Genomic DNA, 22,427 nt, shown 5'->3' with positions numbered 1-22,427 from the left:
ATCGTCATAAAACTTTAAAGAAGCTAATAGGAAGCAAGACGTTCAAAAATATATTCTCTAAGCATTCCCAGGTTTTCCCAATGGTCAGTTTCACATGATTTTGAATGAGCCAGGGCAAAAATAAAGATTTCATAATAACTATATTTGTGTAATACAGACAGAAAATAAGATAATTTGTTTCTGAGATAAAAATGGAATTTTATCCAGTGTTTGCTGTGTCATAAACCAGCTAATGCAAAATTATCTGTAGTAAATGCTACAGTTGCAGATAGTAAATTTTCAAATAACAAAAGTACCAATTAAATTATACTAGCATGTGAGTTTATATTAATACAATGCCATGTTGTTGCTGTTGTTTTTAAAATATACTTCATGTACTTCCTTTTTGTGAAGGGCTCAAATCATTCTACAGATATTATGTCTTTAATCCTAATGTTTGAATTCATTCTAGATTGGTCAGCCAATTCTTCAACAATCAGAACTTTGAAGCTCACTCAGTTGAAACCTATTTATATTTGTACTTAGGCAGCTAATGTCTTCTTACTGTTCTCTTTCTCTTTTTTTTGTTCTTAATTCCTTTGGTCATAGAAGTTGGACACAGCTCTTGAGTATGGATTGACTAAGCGAACCATGACTGAACTGGCTCTGTGTTTCTATCTGCTGAAGGTTAAACAGAAACTCAACTGGTTCCACATCATTTGGGTCCCTGCTGTTTTTTTCTTGCAGACTGTGCTATTAATTTAATAACAGTGCTGCTGGAGTGGAGGTAGTAATGCAGATGGCACCATTTGCATTTTGGACCTGGCTATATTAGAATTCTGATGTCAAAGACTTTGAGCAGTGGGCTGTAGAGTAGGTTTATTAAACTAGCAAGTCTTCCATAATTAAAACAGTGAATTTGGCTGAAGTTTAAAATAAATTTCTCAAAGACTGAGCTGGAGATTATTAATCTGAATATATTTCTTAAGTAGACCAAATATGTTTTGTAAAAGTAACTATTTCTCAAGAAAGTGAAAGTAGAGCTTCAGTTGTTCCACATTGAGCTGGAAATCAGAGATAGCTTATTTTTTCCACAGTTTTTCTGTGTGAATATGAACAAAAGATTTCACTTTATTGCTTAGTTTCCTATCTGTAAATGAGGTAAACTAATGCTTGCTTTTTATTCTCAAATAGTTCAGTGAAAATAAATGTTTTGTTTTGCAACTGCTCTTGTATATAGATAAATACTGTTTTCTGTATGCCATATTCCATGTCAGTTATGGTTGTATGTGATAGATAGTTAGGAATTTAAATTATTATCACAGCATTTTCAACCCTTAGAAGAAAAGATATGGTATTTGAAAGGTAGTAGTAGTCTGTGATGATTATAAAAGAGTCAATAAATACTTGAGTGTAAAGATTCATTATGTTCAAAGTGGTGTGTTTGTGGGGAGACAAAAGATTTTTGTTATGGTGGAAGCTAGATCACATTCTATTTCTCTATATATTTTTTTCTCCTTTAAGGGACAATATGATATTCTAAAAGTTTTTAGTAGCATGGAACTCATTGGGAGAGCCTTGGAGTTTACACCTATATAATTTACCCATCAAGTGGGATACAAAAAAAAAAAAACAAAAAACACAAAAAACAACCCCCACACAGAGTGTGTAATCCCACAGATATATATTCCTAAAACAATTCTATATTAATATGCTAACTAATTGATTTTATAGTGTCAAAAAATGAGTTTCAATTCTGACTCCTTTTCTATAAAAATTACTTACTTTTATAGGCATCCACATTAAGAAATTTTAATTTATCATATCAAGCTAACTTATTTCTACTTTGTCCCTCTGTTTATTTTGTTTGATATTTTCCTCAGGGAAGAATGCAGCAGTGTATGGAGCTAAAGAATATGCCTTTTAAATGATAACCAGGCAATGAGTACTTATTATGGTTTTAGGGCATAAGTTTTGACATGTTAGTTAAGGTTTACCTTGAACTAAATTAACCTTGGATTTTTTCCTCATAAAAGAGGTAGAAATTTATTTTATTTTATAAATATAATCAGAATACTGTATGTATGTGTGACCTTGTATTGAATGTATATAGTAATATAGCGGAACATTGCATTTGCTTAGAAGAATTTTTTGGGTTACCAAATATCATTAACTAAATTGTGACTCATATAAATGGTCCTGGGGAACAGGCAGAATGAGTTAACAGCAATGGAATAGTTGTGAGTACCAAGCAGAGCGCTCTAGTACAAGTTACCTACAAGAACGCACAAGATTCCACATTAGGGTGATGGTTTCAAATTAAAGTTTTTGTAGGTCAAAATGATCTTGCAGAATACAATCATATTTAAAGCTATATCCAACAATGGATACCCATGGTTAGATGTAGGTCCACATGTTAAATGATAAGAAATGTTAACCAGTCTTCTCTAGCTGTCAACAGTCTGAGGATCCTTTGTAATCATAAATAACTCTGCCCACAGGTGTTTTAAATAAGAAGATAGATACAGACTAATTGCAGAGAATTAGAGAGACTGTTATTTGTCATACATAAAAGGTTCCAGTCATGATTATTAAAGAACATTTCCTTTACCCATGGTAAATACTCAGATATTCTAATAAATAAATAAACTAAGAGCACAGGGTATGATTTTCATAAAGGGTGATATTACCATAACTTTTCTTACTTTTAGAAGGTCTTTAATTAAATTATCTGGGTTAGAATCCAAATTTGACAACTTCTGGCTATCTGTCTTCGGGCAAGATAATTAATCTTTATTTGCCTTTATTTCCTCATCTGTAAAATGGGTATAATAGGGTTGTCATAAGGATTAAATAATTATGAAATGTATATATGAAATTCTTGAAAGAATTATTGACTAATTTTAAACAGTAGCTATCAGCTAATTAATGAATCATCTTAACCACCTCTAATTGGATAAGTGAGGTCTCTTGTAGGTTTGTTATCTGAATTCCTTTTTTTCTCTATCTTTAGTATCATTTGATATCTGTCTGATCATAGGCTGAACAAATATAAGATATGTCATCCCAAGTTCCTGTAACACAACACTAAACTACCTTTACTGCCCTGTCAGTTCTATATTTGTGGTTCCCTTCTTAAAAAATTAATATTGTATGAGTGTTTATCTACTATGGACCAAATACTGTATATAATTTTTTATGTCTAGTATTTCACTTAATCTTCATAGAACAATCTAGCATCGTAGATATAATTCCATTTAAACTAAGAATACGTAGGTTTAGCTGGACTCAATCATTATGTCAAGTTTAGTAATTTGTAGAGCGACATTTTTGCCTGTTATCTCTAACATAAGAACATGTGGTTTTTCCACTACATCCTATATCCAATTTTCTTTTTTCTTTTTGTTCTTTGGTGCCTGCTGAGACTGTAGCACCAGAATTTGTTCATAGCCATAGGATCTAGAATTTGTCTCTGAAACCCTGTGGTTAGGACCTCGCTTCCTGCTGGTTGACCTCACTGATCTGCTTGCATTTGCACATATCTACCAGTTCCTAGATACCATCTCTGTTCCCTTTCCATCAGTCTGTGTGCCATGTAGCCTGGTGTGGGCTTACCTAATTCTAATAGCTTACCTGTAGAGCAGACACCATATAAAAGATGTATAGACTGTATGCACCTTTAAATCTCCTTTCCACTATTTTCAGTCTTAACACAACTGAGAAATGAGATGTGGCAGTACTTATCTCGGTAGACAGGTCAGATGGCTTGTCATAGGTGTACTAGTTTTCTATGGCTGTTGTAACAAATTACCACAAACTGGGCCCACCTGAATAACCCAAGATAATCTCACCATCTCAAGATCCTTGACTTAATCATGTTGCAAAATCATGTTGCAAATATATATATATATATATATATATATATATATATATAGACACACACACACAGACACACACATATATCTATTATATATATATTATATATTTGTGTGTGTGTATATATGTATAAAACATTCACAGATTCCAGAAAGTAGGATGTAGCCATGTTTTAGAGGGCTATAATTTAGCCTATTACACTGTTTTTTCAATAAATAAACTTCAAATCACCAGATCTAATTACTTAAACAGCATCCTGGAGTCAAAGGATTAATTAAAGGCACCATTTAGAAAGGAATCTTGACAAGCATGCATGCCAGTCAGAGTTTAGAGGGACTGATAATTAAATACAAAAATACAAGTTTTAAAAAAACGTTTTAGATTCAAGCGATACATGCACATGTTTGTTACTTGGGTATGTTGCATAATGATGGGAATTGAACTTTTCTAGTACAACCATCACCCAAATATTCAGCATAATACTCAATAGGTAATTTTTCAAGCCTCAGTCCCCATTCTAATCTCCCCCATTTTGGGATCCCTAGTGTCTGTTATTTCCATCTTTATTTCCATGTGTACCCATTGTAAGTGAGAACATGCAATATTTGATTTGATTTTCTATTTCTGAGTTAGTTCACTTAGGATAATGGCCTCCCACTCTATCCATGTTGCTCCAGAGGACATAATTCCATTCCTTTTTTAATGACTGCATAGTATTTCAGTATTCCATGGTATATATATATATATCATATTTTCTTTACCCAATCATCCACTGATGGATGCTTAGGTTGGTTCCATGACTTTGCTACTGTGAATAGTGCTGTGATCAACATGTGAGTACAGGTGTCTGTTTTATATAACAATTTTTTTTTCCTTTGAGCAGATACCTCATAGTGGCATTGCTGGGTCAAATGGTAGTTTTATATTTAGTTCTTTGAGATAGCCCCATACTGTTTTCCATAGAAGTTGAACAAATTTACATTGCAACTAACAATGTATAAGTGTTCCCTATTTTATGCATCCATGACATCGTTTTTTTGACTTTTTAATAGTAATAATTCTGAATGTGTAAGATGATATCTCACTGTGGCTGTGAGTTGCATTTCTCTGATGATTACTGATGTTGAGCAATTTTTATGTTTGTGAATAGAAAGATAAAAGTATTTAAAGACAGAAATCACAAAATGGCAAATATTACCAAGTTTACAGTCATGGTAGAAAAATAGCATTATCACAAAGACTTTTGCATATCTTCAGATATCAACATAGCAAAAGTAAAACGTAAAGTTACTATGCTTATGGATCACAGGTTTATGAAAATTTCTGAAATTTCAAAATTTCATTATTTGGGAGACCAGAACAAGTCAGAATAACTACTATTTTTGCTTTTTCCTTAGGCAGCAAGATGAGTTCTTTTGTTTTTTTGGTGGTTTTAAAATTTTGTTTTGTTTTTGTTTTGCTTTTCTTACTATATGTGAAGAGCTTAGTCACATTGACAATAGGATACAGTTTATGTATGACCAATGTAGTGTCATCATTCCCTTAAGATATTATAAATTCCTCATTAAAAATGCATCTTTAATGTGCACATATCTTAAACAAAATCTTAAGAATGTCTTGAATATCCTGAGTTTTTTCTTAATTGGATAATCCCTTAGTATTTCATTTAAGCCATCAACTAATTTAGGAGCCCATGTGGTTCATTAATTTTGATATTTGAAAAGTCTGAAGGTATAGAATATAAAAAGTCTCTGAGCCTTCTTATAAAATTCCCACCTGACTTTACACAGGTAACTAAAAGACTTCTTTCATCTAATATATTCAAGCCCATATTAACATCTGTTGCAGAAAATGTCTTCACCTGTCTGTATTCTTTGTCCTAATAACTGACATCACTGTCCACCCAAATTATTCAGGCTAAATATCTAGGAGCTGTTGTTGTCAGGGGTGGTACTCAACCCCGACTGCAGTTTAGATCACCAGGATAGCTTTTAAAAATATATATCCATGTGCAGACTCCATCCTGGGGCCATTAATGTTTGGGAAGTAATGCCGGGGTTTGAACATAGCTGCCCTAATGATTCAAATGAGTAGCCAGAGTTAGAATCACTGTCTGCTGAACTCATGACTTAGAGTTCAAGTATATCCCACGGTGGTTTCTTTTGATGAGCCAGTGTTTTAGATAACGAGCAACTGGATGCCTTTAAGTAGAACCTGCACCCTCTGTTTACCACAGTCTCCACCACTCCCTCTTTCACCATTGGGGTACATGTTAATTTACCTGCCTCATCTATGAAGGCATTTGAATTTTAGTTCCTGCCATAGACTTCTTGTTCTCTTTCAACGCCAAAGCTTGTCCCTGTCATAGACCTCTTGGTATCTCAACACTAGAGCTCAATATATTTGGCTCCTCTTTACTATAGTTTAGTCTACTTTCTCTCTTCTCAAACCGCTATCTTCTCCACAATCATCTCTCAATTAAATTGTGACAGTGACTTCTTAACTAATTTCCCAGCATTAACCCCTCAGGTCCATGCTAATCCAGTCACTTATGGGCTTAAATCCATTTGTTGGTGCCCCAGTGCTAAGAGATAAAAGTGACATTTTCTAACCTGGCTTATAAAACCTTCCTCATACGATCACTGCTACCCCTACAATGTTCCAGCTTCGTAGTTTATCACGTCTTCCCTGTTCTGCTACCTCCTTACCAAGCTTTCCCACAGATACAACCTCCTCCTCCCCGCTACCCTTAGCACTACAGACCCCACTGATGCCCCCTGTACTGCAGGCAGGCTGAGCTGTTGAGTAGTCCCTAGGCAGGCATTGTCACTGTCTCATAACTGTGCGCTTTTGTATGTTCTCTTCTCTCCAGCCGTCAGGCCCTTCCTGTGCAGTCCCTCTGCAAAAGCCTGCTTATTTCTTTGATTCTCATATGGAATATCAGTTCCTGTAAGAAGTCCTCACTGCTGTTCTTCACTGGGGACATTTAAGCACTTTGTCCATGCTGTTACACCCCAGCTTTTGCTCTTCCAAGTACTTTGACAACATATTTTAATTGTGGGTGTATGTCGATCTAAGTAACTGAGGGAGGGAACTATGTTTGTCTTCATGTATGTTCTAGGTCAGCTTTGCCACGCCCTTTTATGATTCTGTTTCCTTATGCATGAACAAAGGGATACGGGCTCATAGTCTCTCAGGTTTTCCCCAGCTCTGAATGTGTGTGCTTATATCAAATTAAAAATCACTCTAACATCTAACAGAGTACTCAACACACTCAATAAATATTGAAATAATGATTTAATTTGTGAATGAAGTATTCTTCTATTTTGCTACTCTCTGCTGGATTACTACAGAAAACTTTGCATTTGACATTCCAACAGACAACTTTCCACTTAGCTTTAATTAAGCCATTGTAATTTAAGTTGAATTTATGTGGTTAATGGTAACAAACAATTTCATAGTAAAACAAAAACTTTCTGTAATATATAATCTAAAAACACCCACACTGAAACAACAAAAATTATAATAATACAGATAAATATGGATGATTTGGAAAATGAAAAAAAAAAGAAAAAAGAAAAAAGGTACCGCACCCCCACAATCCAATTATCTGGAGAAAAACAGTAATGTATTTCTAATTTTCCTCTAGCTTTCCCCACCCCATGTAGTTGTTTATTGTATATTGCCTTATTTTTTGCAATCGTGAGTTTTATTGGTGATATTAGATAAGATTTGGGCTTCTATTTAACTAATAAACATGTCAATTTACTTGTAGAACAGAACAAATCAGAAAAGACAGGAACCCGGTGGTAAACATATAACTAAATATGTGAACTTTTTCCGAGAAGGCTCCTAGACCATAGGACGGCCTGGTAGGCAGGCAGAACAGTAGGTTTCTGCTACATCCACCTGTATTGTCAGGTGGTTGGGTGAACAAGTGACCTCAAAAAAGGAAAAGTTTACTTAACAGAAATGTATACTGGACAGACAGTGTTTGGTTAGCTTCAGAGTGGGCTAGACAGTGGGAATAGGGTGTATTCTGACAGGCAGATAGTGTGAATGGAAAAAGTGGCCACAGTCACTAGGTGAGAATACACATTCACTTATTCACAGTACCTACTTTGTACCAAACACCATACTGGACACTACAAATTCCATGATGAATGAGATCCAGTTAATGATAAATTTGAAAAAGTAAATACACAACTATACCACTGTGTAGTAAGTACTTCACAGAGATGTCCTGGAGGAGAGACATAGTTTGGGGTTTGGCAACCTCCATTGTTGAGTAAGTCTGACTGCAGTTTTCTGGAAGGACCTCAGAGGAGTTAGTGGTTTGTGGTTCAGGTGTGCACTCTGAAACTTAACAGGGAAGACACAAAAGCTAAGCTGAGGTCAGTCGTCAAGGAACCAGGTGGGAACTTGGTTCAATGGCTGCAACAGAAGTCTAATTATTACTATTATTACCAGCATTAGACTTAATATTACCTTATTGAGACTAGAAGTCCAAAGTCAAGGTTTCCACAGGATGAGTTTTTTCTGAGGACTGTGATGGAGAATCTGTTCTATGCCTCTCTCCTGGCCTCTGGAGGATTGTGGGCAAGCTTTCGGGCCTTATAGATGAAGTTCTCCAATTCCTGCCTTCATCTTCAAATGATGCTCTCCCTGTGTCTCTGTCTTTTCACAGGATATGCATTCCCTCTGTGCATATCCTTCATTGTGCCCAAATTTCCCTTTTTATAACGACATCAGTCCTATTGGATTAGGGACTAGCCTCATGACTTAAACTTGGATTGTCTCTGTAAAAACCTTATTTCCAAATAAAGTCACATTCTTAGGTTCTGGGGGTAATGACTTCAACATAGATTTTTGGGGATACACAATTCAACCCATAACAATATGACATGCACAAAAAAAAAAAAATCAAAAGGAGTTTTTAAAAAGGGTGATTCAGAATAATAACACTGATTTGTCTAGAACTCCTTCAGTTTTTGGGAAACAAATTGCAACATTGGAATCATAGGCTGACAAGGGATTTAGCTGATGGTGAGGCTGAAAAGTCAAAATGTAATCAAATACATTAAAATGTGTTTAAATATCCTGAACCCTCTTATAAAAATGCTCTTAAAGCCCACAAATTCATTTAGTCATCCTCTACTGTATAAACTTTTACTTTTGTCTTCTCTTAGCTGCACTTAATTAACTCCTTAGAGTACAAAATATATTTTCTTTCCCTGTCTGGCAATCATGAAAAATAAACCTGGACAAGAAAGCCAGAAGAGTGTACACAAAGCTACGCATCACAGTGTCCATAGTGAATGTTCACTTATGAGAAAGCGATTGCAGTTCTTACTATGGCTATGTAGCCCCAGGAGAAGAGGAAATTGTTCATACAATTAAATTGAATTTGAAAATAAAACTAATATTTTAGAATTATAAAATATCTTTTGTGATTTAATGCATAAGTATCAGATTAGTTTTACAACTTTGGGTAATTTGCCAAATCTTCACTTTAATAGGTAAATGAAAGTACTTTTATTATGAAAAAGAAGTATGTACACTATTGGAAGGTAGATCACAGACAATGTGCTTGGAGAATTCTATCAGCACAATTTGGCTCATGAGAACAAGTTTACAGTCTGCACAGAACCTGGGACGGACATAACAGTGTAGTTTTGAAGGAAGAGTACTGTTTTAGCAATTAGATAACTACATTCTTTTCCTGGTCTGTCATGGACTGTTATGAGCATGTTTTCTTATCCGTGGACAAAGAAGTTCAGGGTAGTTACCTCTTATATTCCTATCAGCTCCAAAATTACATGCTTGTATTAAAGTTAAAATAATAAATTCTTCCTTTAGGAAAAATGGATAATGTAATATTTAAGAAGATTTTTAACTCAATATTGCATTTCTATGGAGTTTATGATTATCTCTTAAAAAGCATCGAGATCATCTTGCCTTTCCACGGAACTGAACTTCTACAAATTAGCTACCCAAAATAAAAAAGAAACATACACACAAAGACATACACACTAACCAAAAGATCTGGCCTTATCATTTAATGGTGGCTAAAACGGAATTTTTTTAAGGGTTTAAGATGAATTTGTATCATGCTCTTTCATAAAACATTACAAATTAGAATATAAATACATATGAATTTTATGAAGCTGTTTGCAATGTTCACCCACTTAAAGTCTGTAGACTATTTTAGCACTAATACCTACCAAAAAAGCACAAGAAATGTGAAAATGAGAGGATCCTCAAAGTATTTTTTTGTTGTTGTTAATAATGAAAAGGTGTAATGCTTACCTGCTTATTCCTCTGATTTTTTTTTTTTTTTTTTTTTTTTTTGCGGTTGGGTATTTAAGATTAGTCCTATACAATAGTCTAAAGTTAAGTATGTTCTAGAGTTTGGTTAAATTTATTTGTTAGCCATCAATTGAAGAATGTAGTAGCCTATACTAATCAGTACTTTAAAAATATTGGCATTACAATTTTTGATTTTCAAGCTAAGAACAGGAAGATTAAGTAAAGAACTCTGACAACCTGGCTCTCATTATCTCTCATTATTTGACCCCAAGAGACTGTTTTTCCCTGTGGGAAAAAAAAAAACAAAAAAAAAACAGGGTCAGGCAGATTATGAGCTCTGATATACCTGAGAAAAAGACATAGTCTGCCTGGCAACTACCAGGGTCAAAAGCAAAAGCACAGAGCACAGCTTGGGGAGGGCTGGAAAAGGGCCAGATGGGAGGGTGAGAGATGTGCTTGGGTCCAGTTGAGCTGAATGTTCTGGTCAGAGAAAGGTCAGAGTCTGGGCAAGGGTAGGAACAGCAGGACCGTGCCAACTCAGATGCCAGACATCAGCGCCATTCCAACTGGTGGATTCCATTTGTTTTTAATTATCAGCATACCAAAGGGACTTTTGTTTCTTGTAAATAAGGATGACAAACAAATTAAACTCTAGCAGGTGCAAGAAGCTTATTCCGTCCTGAGCTAAAAACTGTGCTGGCTAAGCTATAACTTGCCAAACAGGGCTGGTGACAAGGAAGTACTCTTCTTCCATATGAAATCTCCTGGTTGTGGGCTCTAAGCAAAGAGACGCTCAAACAAATGCAGCTGTTGTATCAGGTGATTTTTATTTTAGAGTTTTATTAATCAGGGCAGTTGCTGATTGTTGCATTGCTGTGTTGAAAGTCGTTTCACAACTTGGTATTTGAGCACAGTCTTGCCAAAGTTTGTAGTTTCTGTCCAAGAAGCTTCGGTGGCCGTCTGCCATTATGAAAAGCTCCCTAGGGCCCAAGGGTCAAGCTGCTTCACTACGAAGTGTTGTGATGCCATTTCTGAGGGGGATAATAAAATGCTAGCATACAGTACAGGGTCTGTAAATCAACACTTCAACTGGGAGGAACTAGATTTCTCTCTAGGGTAACAGGAATGAGGCATGAATATGCTAATTTGAGTCCGAATTCAGTCCCTTTGCTCTTTTGATTTTGCGTTAATTCTCCCGTTTATGCCTATGCACACGTCAATCTGAAAATCCTTTAGTGGAATGGACAACCAGCTGTCCAAGGTGGGTGAGTCCTCATTTCTTACAGAGGCAGAGACAGAGATTAGGTGTTCCCCTGGGAGGTCTTTCCAATCAGGGCTCTGAAAGCACAGCTTATCTCACACAAACTTGGGTCCCCCCAGAGAAGCTTTAAAAGAAGCTTTGTTTTTGCCAAAATTTTCTCTTGGTTTTCTGCTTAATTAATAGGGATTCAAAGGAACCAAAATAAACCGTTTGTGGTCAGTATGAATAGTGATTTCCTCACCTTATTTTGTGAGTTATTTATATTGAACTTAGTAGCTCAGAAACAACTAAAAGAACCGTTAGATGTGGGAACAAAAAATCTCAATGTTCTAAGGTGAGTTTTTTCTCCTTTTTCTCAATAGGTTTTAATTATTTGAGAAATTTTAATGAGTTGTCAAAAATTCACATAATTGGAAGCAAGCAGTGTCTATTATAGCTCTACCACATCATCCATAAATAGAATTTAACTAGACAATACAACTAGCTCTTAGAATATTTTAGAATTTCACTTATTCAAAAATATTACAGAGTCCACTATGTGACTGAGATCTTGTGATGACCTGGAAATGTAAAATAATAATAATAATAAATATGGTGTAGCCCCAAAGGATTTCATTTACGGAGTAGTTAGAAATGTTAACAATATCAATATTATTATTAAATTCCTGAAACATAATTATGTATATGGTGCAATTGGTGTATGGAATAAGTAGAGATCAAAGAAAATGTTACAGAGGAGACATTTGAACCAAGATGAAAGAGTGCATGGAATAGGGAAAGGAAAATGAATAAATGTGGGTGTGGTAATTCTAGGTGGAAGACACCCACAGGCAGAGACACAGAGACATCATGAGGGCACATGGTGTGCTTGTGGAGCTACTAGCATTTAGTTATAACTAGAGTATAAAGTTCAAGGAGAAATTCTTTGCAGATGACATTGGGTTGGTAAACACGGGATGGTAAGCAAATGTCAGATCACTAGAGCAGTAAAATATTTTTATTTTGATATAGCATCCACTATGTGACAGATATCATGCTAAGCAGTGAGGAGGCACAAACATTTGTAACAGAGGAGTGAATGATATCGGATTTTCATGTTAGAAAGGTTAATATGAGACATAAAAATCTAAAATCTAAAAGTTCAAAAGAGAAGTCAGGATATTATAATATTATGATAGGTAAAATAATATGCCCAAAAGAGACATCCTGCTTCAACTGCTGAACTGGAAATTGTTCTCTTCCCCTTTGCCCTCCTAATCTCTTACTAGGCTAATTTCTTCTCATTTCTCATACTCTTAAATGTCATTTCTACCAAGGACTCCTCCCTTAACAAACAGATTAGATTAGGTCATTTTATACATCAACATTCCACATTGTATTTTTTCTTCATAGCAATTTGACTCCCTGCAATTACCTACCTTTATAATTATTTGCTTAGCATCCACTAATCATTAGTTTATTGACATCATGGCGACAGGAATGAACTCTATCTTGTTGAGGAGAGTCTTTAGCACATAGCAGGTGTTCTTTCTATATTCTTGCGTAAATAAGTGATAGTTAAGGAGAATAATATTGGATAAAAGAAAACAAGTAAGAGGAATATTAAAAAGGCATGACTGAAAGAGCTTGGTGAATGAATGAAAAGGAAAAATAAAAGAGAAAGACAAATTGGGATGAGTCTCATGTTTCTAGCATGGATAATGAATAAGAATTATGACTAAGGTATGGGGTAAGATTATGACTTAAATTTTAGTCTTGTAATAATTGATGAGATCACTGCTCATATTAAGTTAAATTTTATTTTTGCTGAAAAGATTTGGTATTTTCTAGTCTTATTCCAGTATATATTTTAAAACATCTAGTGTGGAGTGTTTCTGTATAAGATTAATACATACTATTTAGGTTGATTGTTCTCTGCTTCAAGATCAGAAAATTATCTCTCTATATTTTCATCCTCATATTTCTGGCATTCATCCAATATCAAAGCCAGGCTCCTTTGGCATATAGCATGATATTTTTTTAAATTGTCCAATTATTTCAATTAAGGATTTGGAAAAGCTGACGGGTATTATTATCTTTGCAATCAAACTTGGTTTAGGTACTAGTTTGTGCTTGGAGGATATGAAATAAAAATAGAAATAAGAAATAAATCTATAATTATCTTGAAGTTTAAACCTCTAACTACATAAAATCTCAATCCAGTTAAAGAAAGATTTCTAAAAGTAGCAGGTAAGTTTTTGACATCAAAAACTGCCATGCAAGCATCTCCTCATTTATTCCTGTTATTTAGATGAAAACTATTTATCTGTGTCTTTTCAGTTACACACAAAGAAAAAGAAAAAGTAAGAGAAAAAGAAAAACCTGAAAAGAAAGGTATGAAGTTATTTTTATTACTGTTTTAACACACCGATTCCTTTCCCATTGACTTCCTACTCTTTACATTCAGATTTTAGATGACCACGCAGTTTTACAAATTAAATTAGGATTATTTTTCTCTGACTAGAATCTGAAAAAAGGAATTTCTGAATTGAGATAAATACTTAAGGCTGTTGAACTCAGTTACCACTTTACTTTCCAGAAATGTTGTGTCAGTTTTTCCTCTGGCAGTTTTCAGACTACCTTAGACAGCAATGAGGATACTGTATCAGAAGTACTTGTCAGTTTGATAGCTAAGAAAGTAGATGTCATTATTGTAACTTGCATATTTTGATTATCTATTAGATTGCTTTAATTTCTAATTGTTATTAATTTATGTAGAATAGATAATAAGATCTAATTGCTCTACACATAAAGATACTTTGTGAAAACCTTCCTCTTACCTTGCTCCCAGCCTACTGATTCCCATATCATGCCAAACCCACATACTCACGGTAAAACACTCTGTAAATTTTACATGCATCCTTCCAGAGCTTTATTGTGTGTTTTCCAGATAGTACATGTTATTTTCCTGCTATTTTTACACAAAATCTAATATGTCCTATAACCTGACTTTTACAATTTAACAATACATCCTGAAATATTTTCATATCACTAAATATTGTTCTCATTCTCTTTAAAAAGCTGCATAGTGTTTAAATGAGAATGTTCTTCCTCTGTATTTTTTCCTGCTAATCTAGTTAATTGTTAAAGTTAATTTTATTCTTTATTTTATTCATTAAGTTCTTCAGTTCTAGGATTTCTGTTTGGGTCTTTCTTATGATATTTATCTGTTTACTGAATTTCATGTTCAGATCATGAATTATTTTTCTCCTTCCTTTGTATTTTTTGTGTTCTCTTTATTTCTCTCTGAGTTTCCTCATGATTATTATTTTGGAAGGCATTTCATAGATTTCCCTTTTTTGGAGGCCTGTTACTGGAGTGTTATTGTGTTCCTTTGAAGGTATCATGTTTTCTTAGTTTTTCTTTCTTCTTTTAAAATTTTACTTTAAATTCTGGGATACATATCCAGGTTTGTTACATAGGTGTACATGTGCCATGATGGTTTGCTGCACCTATCAACCTGTCACCTAGATTTTAAGCCGGGCATGCATTAGGTATTTGTCCTAATGCTCTCCCTCCCCTTGCCCCCAACCCCCTGACAAGCCCCACTGTGTGATGTTACTCCTGAGTCCATGTGTTCTCCTTGTTTAACTCCCACTTATGAGTGAGAACATGCAGTGTTTGGTTTTCTGTTCCTGTGTTAGTTTGCTGAGAATGATGGCTTCCAGCTTCATCTATGTCTCTGCAAAGTATTTTTAACCTCTTACTATTTATAAGTTGAAAGATTCAAATATGGTTTTTAGCGATGTATATACCATGTGTAACTGTTCATACTCACTGCCCATTTCTCCAAATGATATGTGTGTGTGTGTGTGTGTGTGTGTGTGTGTGTGTTGGATATGTATACCCCTTCGTCTATAACTTATTTTCAAATATTTTTCTGACTTTGTTTTACAGTTAATCTTATGCTTTCTGTCTTTGTGAACGGACATGTGTGAGTTCATATATGTGTGTATGCATGTATGCATATGTTTAGATTCTTGAATTTTTAGGTGGTTAGATATGCTGATATTTTCTTGTGGTGTTTCTGGCTTTGAATCTTCATTCAATAATTAATTCAATAGCCACTAATATTTTCCTCAAGTTGAAAAAAGATTTTGTTTTTGTTTTTGTTTGTTTTGAGACAGAGTCTCACTCTGCCACCCAGACTGGAGTTCAGTGGTGCAATCTCAGCTCACTGGAACCTCTGCCTCCAGGGTTCAAGAGATTCTCATGCCTCAGCAGCTCTGGTAGCTAGAACTACAGACATGTGCCACTACACACTACACCTGGCTAATTTTTGTATTTTTAGTAGAAATGGGGTTTTGCCATGTTGGCCAGGCTGGTCTCGAACTCCTGACCTCAAGTGATCTGCTCACCTCAGCCTCCCAAAGTGCTGGGATTACAGGTGTGAACCACAGTGCCCATCCAAAAAAGACTGTTTCCTATTTTAAATGAACGTTAATTCCTCAAAAATCCATCTCAATGTATGATGTGAAGTAAAATTCTAACTTAATTTTTGCCATTGTTTTACGGTGGATTGTGTCTAGGATAACCGGGCCAGATTTCAGCTGATTTATGCATCCAGAGTATGCATAGTCTGCTGAAGTTTTTGTTTTGTTAAACACTCCAGTTAGGTAGAACACATTATGACATTTAGGAATCAGATCAGTTGAAATACGTTTCAATATTTTTTATGGTATATTTACACTTAAAAATACCAAAATCCCACAAATCACCGCTAAAAATCTTACTCATGTAACCAAATACCACCTGTACCCCAATAACCTACAGAAAAAAGAAGAAAATTTCAATTAAATAGTTGTTGTTTTCTTCATGTTTATTTTCTTATTTTCTTATCATGTTTTCTTCATGTTCAATTTCCATGAACTTCAATACAACCATCTCCTTTCTCTGTTCTAGAAATAGGTGACCTTTTCTTGTCTGCTATTGGGTTAAGCAGAATTATTAGCACTAGGTTCTGTGTATTCTGACTTAATGAAATAATCTGCTATTCCTTGTGATTTTTTTTTTCAAACTTCACAGTAGCTAAATGTTTTCTATTAAAAAAAGAAGTTAGGAATTTTTGCCCTTAAATTATAAGTGCTGCAGAAAAATGTATTCAAATTGAAAAGCAGAAATAAAATGCTACATTGTAAGTGCTCTTTTATTTACCTTATGCCAATTAAAAGATGTTTACTTTTTAGAAGATATGTTATTATAATGTAATCCTGTGACCTTATGTGTCTAGTGCCTTGCTTAGCCTAGCATAATGCTCCTTTTGTTAACATTGTCTAATATATTATGCATAATCCCAAGTGGTAGTGTAGGTGGCTGTGAGCAGGCCTGAGTGGTGGAGAGGCTGAAACTCTGGAGGAGGAGGCACTTGGGCTCTCAGCAACTCTGCATCTGTCAGGGACACTGGTCTTCAACTGAACATTAGGCTTTCTAAGGCTTAAATCATCTCTCCAAGATTCTGGAGGACACTATTCAACAACTGTATTTAAAAATAATAGATTTTTGAGTACATATTTTAAACATTTCTTGATGATGTAAGTAAAGCTGATGTACATTCTTACTATTCTTGTTATACGTTGGAGAAATGGAAATCTGTGGAACTAATTTTTTCTCTAGTAATCAATACATATACTTTATCAACTGTCCAATTAAATCTCATATTTTACTACTTAATTTTCATAGTTTATTTAATTACCATTGTTATTCTTGAAAAAGTAGTATGTAAATATTGAAAAAATGTATGATTATTTGGTAATCTACCAAATGACACAATTTAATTGAAATTTAAAAATAAACATAATGATATATTTTTTGACAAATTCTTATAAAAAATTTTCCCTCTCAGTTTGTCTTCCCTGAAAGCTTTATCTATTTGCAATAATGACTTGAAAAAGAGTGGATCTGATTTTCAAAAAGCTAAATCTTAATGCCTAGACTTTTACATTGAATTCTATACAACTGTTATTACATTGGTAACTCTTTATTTCTGAATTAGACTTATTAATGTCATAAATTTTCAAAATATTACATATTAGGTTTTAGCACTTATGAAGCTGAGGTCAAAAGAAAGCTTGGTTTTGAAATCTATTAAAACTGTGTACTAATGTAAAATTTTCTGTTTAAGCAACTCACAAGGAAAAAATTGAGAAAAAAGAAAAACCAGAAACAAAGACAGTGGCAAAAGGTAACTTTTCAATTTATTATTTCCATAATTAAATTCTTTTTACTTTGAAAGATTAATTTTTGGGTAACAGATAGTTGGATATTTGTAAACTTTTATCATTTTATTTACATTAAAAAGTTAATTTGGTCTTACATTTAAAATTTAATATCTAAAATAATAATTAAACTGAACAATTACTAGAGAATCTCAAAATGTGAGAGGAAAATGAAGAGCTTCATCATATGTGGTAGACAGAATTTTGAGCCCCATGACCCTCATTCACCCCTTGGTGTCATCCCTGTGGCTATGTTATATTACATGTAAAAAAAAAAATTGCAGAGGCAGTGAAGATTGTTCTAAAATAGGGAGGTTATCCTGGATTATCCAGGTGGGTTCAATGTAATACCATGAGTCTTTAAATGTCGAGAGATTCAGCAGACAACAAAGAGATTTGAAGTATGAAGACTTTTGCCCATTGGCTGGCTTGAAAACGTGAGAAGAAAATGAATTCTGTCTCCGTGTTGAATAAGCATTAAAGCCAATTCTTTCCTCTAGTCTCCAGTAAAACACAAAGACTGGGTGACAATTTGATTTCAGCTTTGTGGGCCCTAAGCAGAGAATTCAGTAGAGCCATGCTGAGCCAACACTTTGGAATCATAAAAACTGGAAGATAATATAAGTGGGTGTTATTTTAATTGGCTAAGTTTGTTGTAATTTGTTACCACAACAATAAAGAAACTAAAATAACATATTTGGTTCACAATTTGATTTTAGAATACTCAAATTCAGAATTTTCTTTTTAAAATTTCTTTATTTTCAATATTTATAGGTACATAGTAGTTGTACATATTTATGGGGTACATGTGATGTTTTGATACAAGCATACAATATCTAATGATCAAATCAGGGTAATTGGGATATCCGTCACCTCAAACATTTATTATTTCTTTGAGTTGGGAACATTCCAAATTCACTCTCTAGTTATTTTGAAATATACAATAAATTATTGTTAACTATAGTCATTCTATTTTGCCACTGAGCACCAAGAACATATGTTGAGGAAAGGACAGTCTCTTCTATAAATTGTACTAGGAAAACTGATTATGCAGAAGAATGAAACTAGACCCCTATCTCTCACCATATACAAAAATCAAATCAAACTGAATTAAAGACTTAAATGTAAGACCTGAAACTATGAAACTACTTGAAGAAAACACTGGGGAAATGCTTTAGGACGTCGGTGTGGGCAAAGATTTCTTGAACAAGACCTCAAAAGCATAGGTAACCAAAGCAAAAATAGACAAATAGACAACTTCTGCACAGTAAATTATTTTCTTGTATCAAAAAGAAAGAATTGGCTGGGCACAGTGGCTCACACCTGTAATCCCAGCATGTTGGGAGGCTGAGGCAGGTGAATCGCTTGAGGTCAGGAGTTCAAAACCAGCCTGGCCAAAATGGTGAAACCCTGTCTCTAGTAAAAATTTAAAAATTGGCAAAGTGTGGTGGCACACACTTGTAATCCCAGCTACTTGGAAGGCTGAGACAGGAGAATATCTTGAAACCTGGAGGCAGAGGTTGCAGTGAGCTGAGATAGTGCCACTGCACTCCGGCCTGGGCAACAGAGTGAGACTGTCTAAATAAAAAAAAAAAAGTGGTCATACATAAATCTTGATCAATATTTTTACTTTAAAAGTTTGAGAACTGAAAGTACCATAATAATATGCCAAATATATTCATTAGTATATCACTTTAATATTATACATTTTGGCATATTGAACAACAAAGTTTTTCTGTATTAAATTTATCTGCCAATTACTAGAAAAAAATGGATTTTATTTGGTAGTTTAATCCTATTCCCTACATTTAAACTTCTCCCCTTTTTTTTTTTTTAAATATACATTTTAGGCGATCAGCTAGAAGCTTCAATTCAGTAGTTTTAAGAAACTACCCATTTAGGTAAAACTTAGAAGCATTTTTAAAATTTAGTTTGATTATCTACTAAATGTAAAATAATGAGATATTTGAAGCAGATATATTTTCAATAAATCTTCCATTAGATAACCAAATATCATTTTATTAAATTTAATATGGATGAATTATAAATTGAAACATTTTTAGAAGATAACATGAATTTACTTTCAAGATTAAATTACAGTAAATAAAAGTAATTTTATTTTGTTTCTCCTGTTTCATAGATATAAATGAAAACACATTTTGCATATATATAATTTATTTTCATTACATATACATGAAATCTTATGTGATAGATGTATGAAATCTAGTGGACATTTTAAAGATCACATAAATTAATTGCCTAGTTTAACAGATGAAGAAAGTGACCTCTAGAGAGAGAGAAACAAATTTTTGCCAGGTCATAAAAATACTTTATGATTGGGGTAAGACTAAAAACCCAGGTGCGGTAAGTATAAATTGAGTATTCTTCACAAAAATAATTAAATACATGTCTTCAAGCATCATAGTTTTTCCAAAAATTTGTTGAATACTGCATTAGTTACGCATTGCTTTGTAGAGCATTACCACAACATTTGAGACTTAAATCAATGCACATTTATTATCTCACAGTTTCTGTGGATCAAGAATCTGGGCATGGCTTAGCTCAGGCCTCTGTTTCGCAATCTTACAAGGCAGCAAACAAAGTGTTAACTAGGACTTCAGTCTCATCTGAAAGTTCAACTGAGGAAGCACCATTTTTAAGTTCATTATATGGTTGTTAGTGAGATTCAGTTCCTCGAGGACTACTAGTCAATCAGTTCCTGGCTGGCTGTTGGCTACGGACCATCTTTAGTTCTTTGACATATGAGTCCTATGAACATGACAGCTGGCTTCATTAAACCTAATGAGAGAGAAACAGGAAGACAGAAATTACAATCTTATCGTATTCAATCACCTTTGCCATATGGGTTAGCAGCAAATTCCTAGGCCAACCCATATTGAAGGGAAGATGATTGCGCAAGGATATGAATGCCACAAGTTGGGAGTCACTGGGGGCCATCTTGAGTCTGCTTGCCATAAATACTTTCCATTTACATATTTACATCATTCCTCTGGGGGAGGTACACATGCACATACACATACACACACAAACATACATATATGTGTATATATATGTATGCATAAATAAATATATATCTGTTTACAACATGTATATGTATTTGTATGTGTGTACACATGTTTGTATACAGTATATACTTTTTATTTTTATTTTATATGTGTATGTATTATGTTATAAGAAATTAATAGAAAGTGTTCTTTATATAATAGGTGGTTTCTGGTGAAACAAAATAAGATAAAAAAGTCATAAGCCTTCTATGTGACATTAAAGTTAGAAAAAATTATAAAGTATCTTTGAAAGGTGTGATCAGTTAAAGTAGAATCTCCCTTTGAAGAGCTGTGATTTCCAGAGGCACTTGCATAGAACCCAGCATGTTTCTTGCTCTGTTGCACACTGCTTGCTGAAAGGCAGTCATTGGTTAGAACACTTCAGGGATTCCTCCTGGGGAAGAGTGGACCTTTAATGTCTACCTTGATACATATGTAGGACCCCATATCCACCGAGAAAACTAGCCTATTTCTGTAGTTCATTAAAAATAACAAAGACAGGGTAGAAGAAGAAGAAAACAATGATGAAAAGACAAGTTGAGTGAGGTGAGCCAAGTTTGGGCCAGGCTGTCTATTTGATGTGGATGTCAGTGTGACCTTCAGATGTCTGTGTGTTTGATGAAGAGAGGTTATTGTTTCCTTGGTCACTTTCAGGAAGACATTTTATCACTTTCACATGGTTCATGTATATTTACGTCTGCCCTTATATGTCTTAAAGTACATTTTTTTGTATCATCTTTTCAGGTTAATATTAATAAGTGTGAAATTTATTGTGATTAGAAATTGGGTTAGTCATTCTGATTCTACTCTTTCTACTCCTGACTCATTTAGTTGCACCATCTTTGATAAATGGCTTTTTGATACTTAGATTTTTCAAATGTAAAATAATAATGAAATAGTAATTCTTGCTGTACGTTAAACTTTGAGCAAGTTCTAGGGAAACTCCAAGAGCTCTAGACATGCGGATTGTGCAGATATAATATTAGAAATGTTTATGTACTTATTTTGCAGAATTCAAATTCGTTTGCTCAGTGTTACTTATCTCCACAGCTTCCATAGAGGAAGAGGCAGCTATAGTGGCAATTCTTTTTTTTTTTCAATGCAAAGAAACTGAAGCAAAGATAAGTTAAGCAGTTTGCAGTTCTTTATGGAATGAGATATAAAATTTGTTATTTTCTAACTCCCAACATGTGTAGTATGTTTATTGAGGGATATTGTTCTATTTAATACTTTGGCATCAGACATTCTGAATCTGATGCAGTAGCTAATGGATCATGCTAATTCCAAGATCTAATGAAATATGCTGATGTAATTTTTTTGATTTAGCCATTTCATTTTCCATTTGACAAAAGTCATGAATAAAATGCCTTCCTAAATAAAACTGGGTGATTTGAATACCCATGGCAATACTTTTTATTTTTTTCATTCCTTAATAAAGTTCATCACTTAAATTATTTTAGGAAAAAATCAGGAAAAATATTTTGGCACAAAATTGAAGAATATCTACTCAACTTAAAACTAAATAGAAGTTGGGTGTTGCTTTAGTTTCATGATATTTTCTTTATTATAGCCACATCGTTGTTTAGTTCTCACTCATTTTTTTCTAGTATAAGGCAAAGTTATCTATTTCCAGGGTGAAGGTGATTGAAAAGTGTCTAAAATAGGTAGAAAATATTTTATTAT

The 22,427-nt window shown here is 34.0% G+C and overlaps 1 protein-coding gene across 2 annotated transcripts in view; it reads left to right on the top strand.

Annotated features, from left to right (window-relative positions):
• TRDN (triadin) overlaps positions 1 to 22,427 on the top strand; it is a 129,965-nt gene that overhangs the window by 101,974 nt on the left and 5,564 nt on the right. The window contains exons 6-7 of one of the 2 annotated variants that reach the window (XM_025382981.1): positions 13,745 to 13,798; positions 17,586 to 17,645. In XM_025382981.1, coding sequence (XP_025238766.1) covers positions 13,745 to 13,798; positions 17,586 to 17,645 — 114 coding nt within the window. Of the gene's footprint in view, positions 1 to 588; positions 1,200 to 13,744; positions 13,799 to 17,585; positions 17,646 to 22,427 lie in introns of those variants that run through there. The other variant, XM_025382982.1, reaches the window with a different exon arrangement.

This window comes from Theropithecus gelada, chromosome 4 (assembly GCF_003255815.1).
Source record: "Theropithecus gelada isolate Dixy chromosome 4, Tgel_1.0, whole genome shotgun sequence".
Lineage (NCBI taxonomy): Eukaryota > Metazoa > Chordata > Mammalia > Primates > Cercopithecidae > Theropithecus > Theropithecus gelada.
The sequence above is the reverse complement of the archived record's forward strand: the minus strand, read 5'-3'. Positions and strand labels throughout refer to the sequence as shown.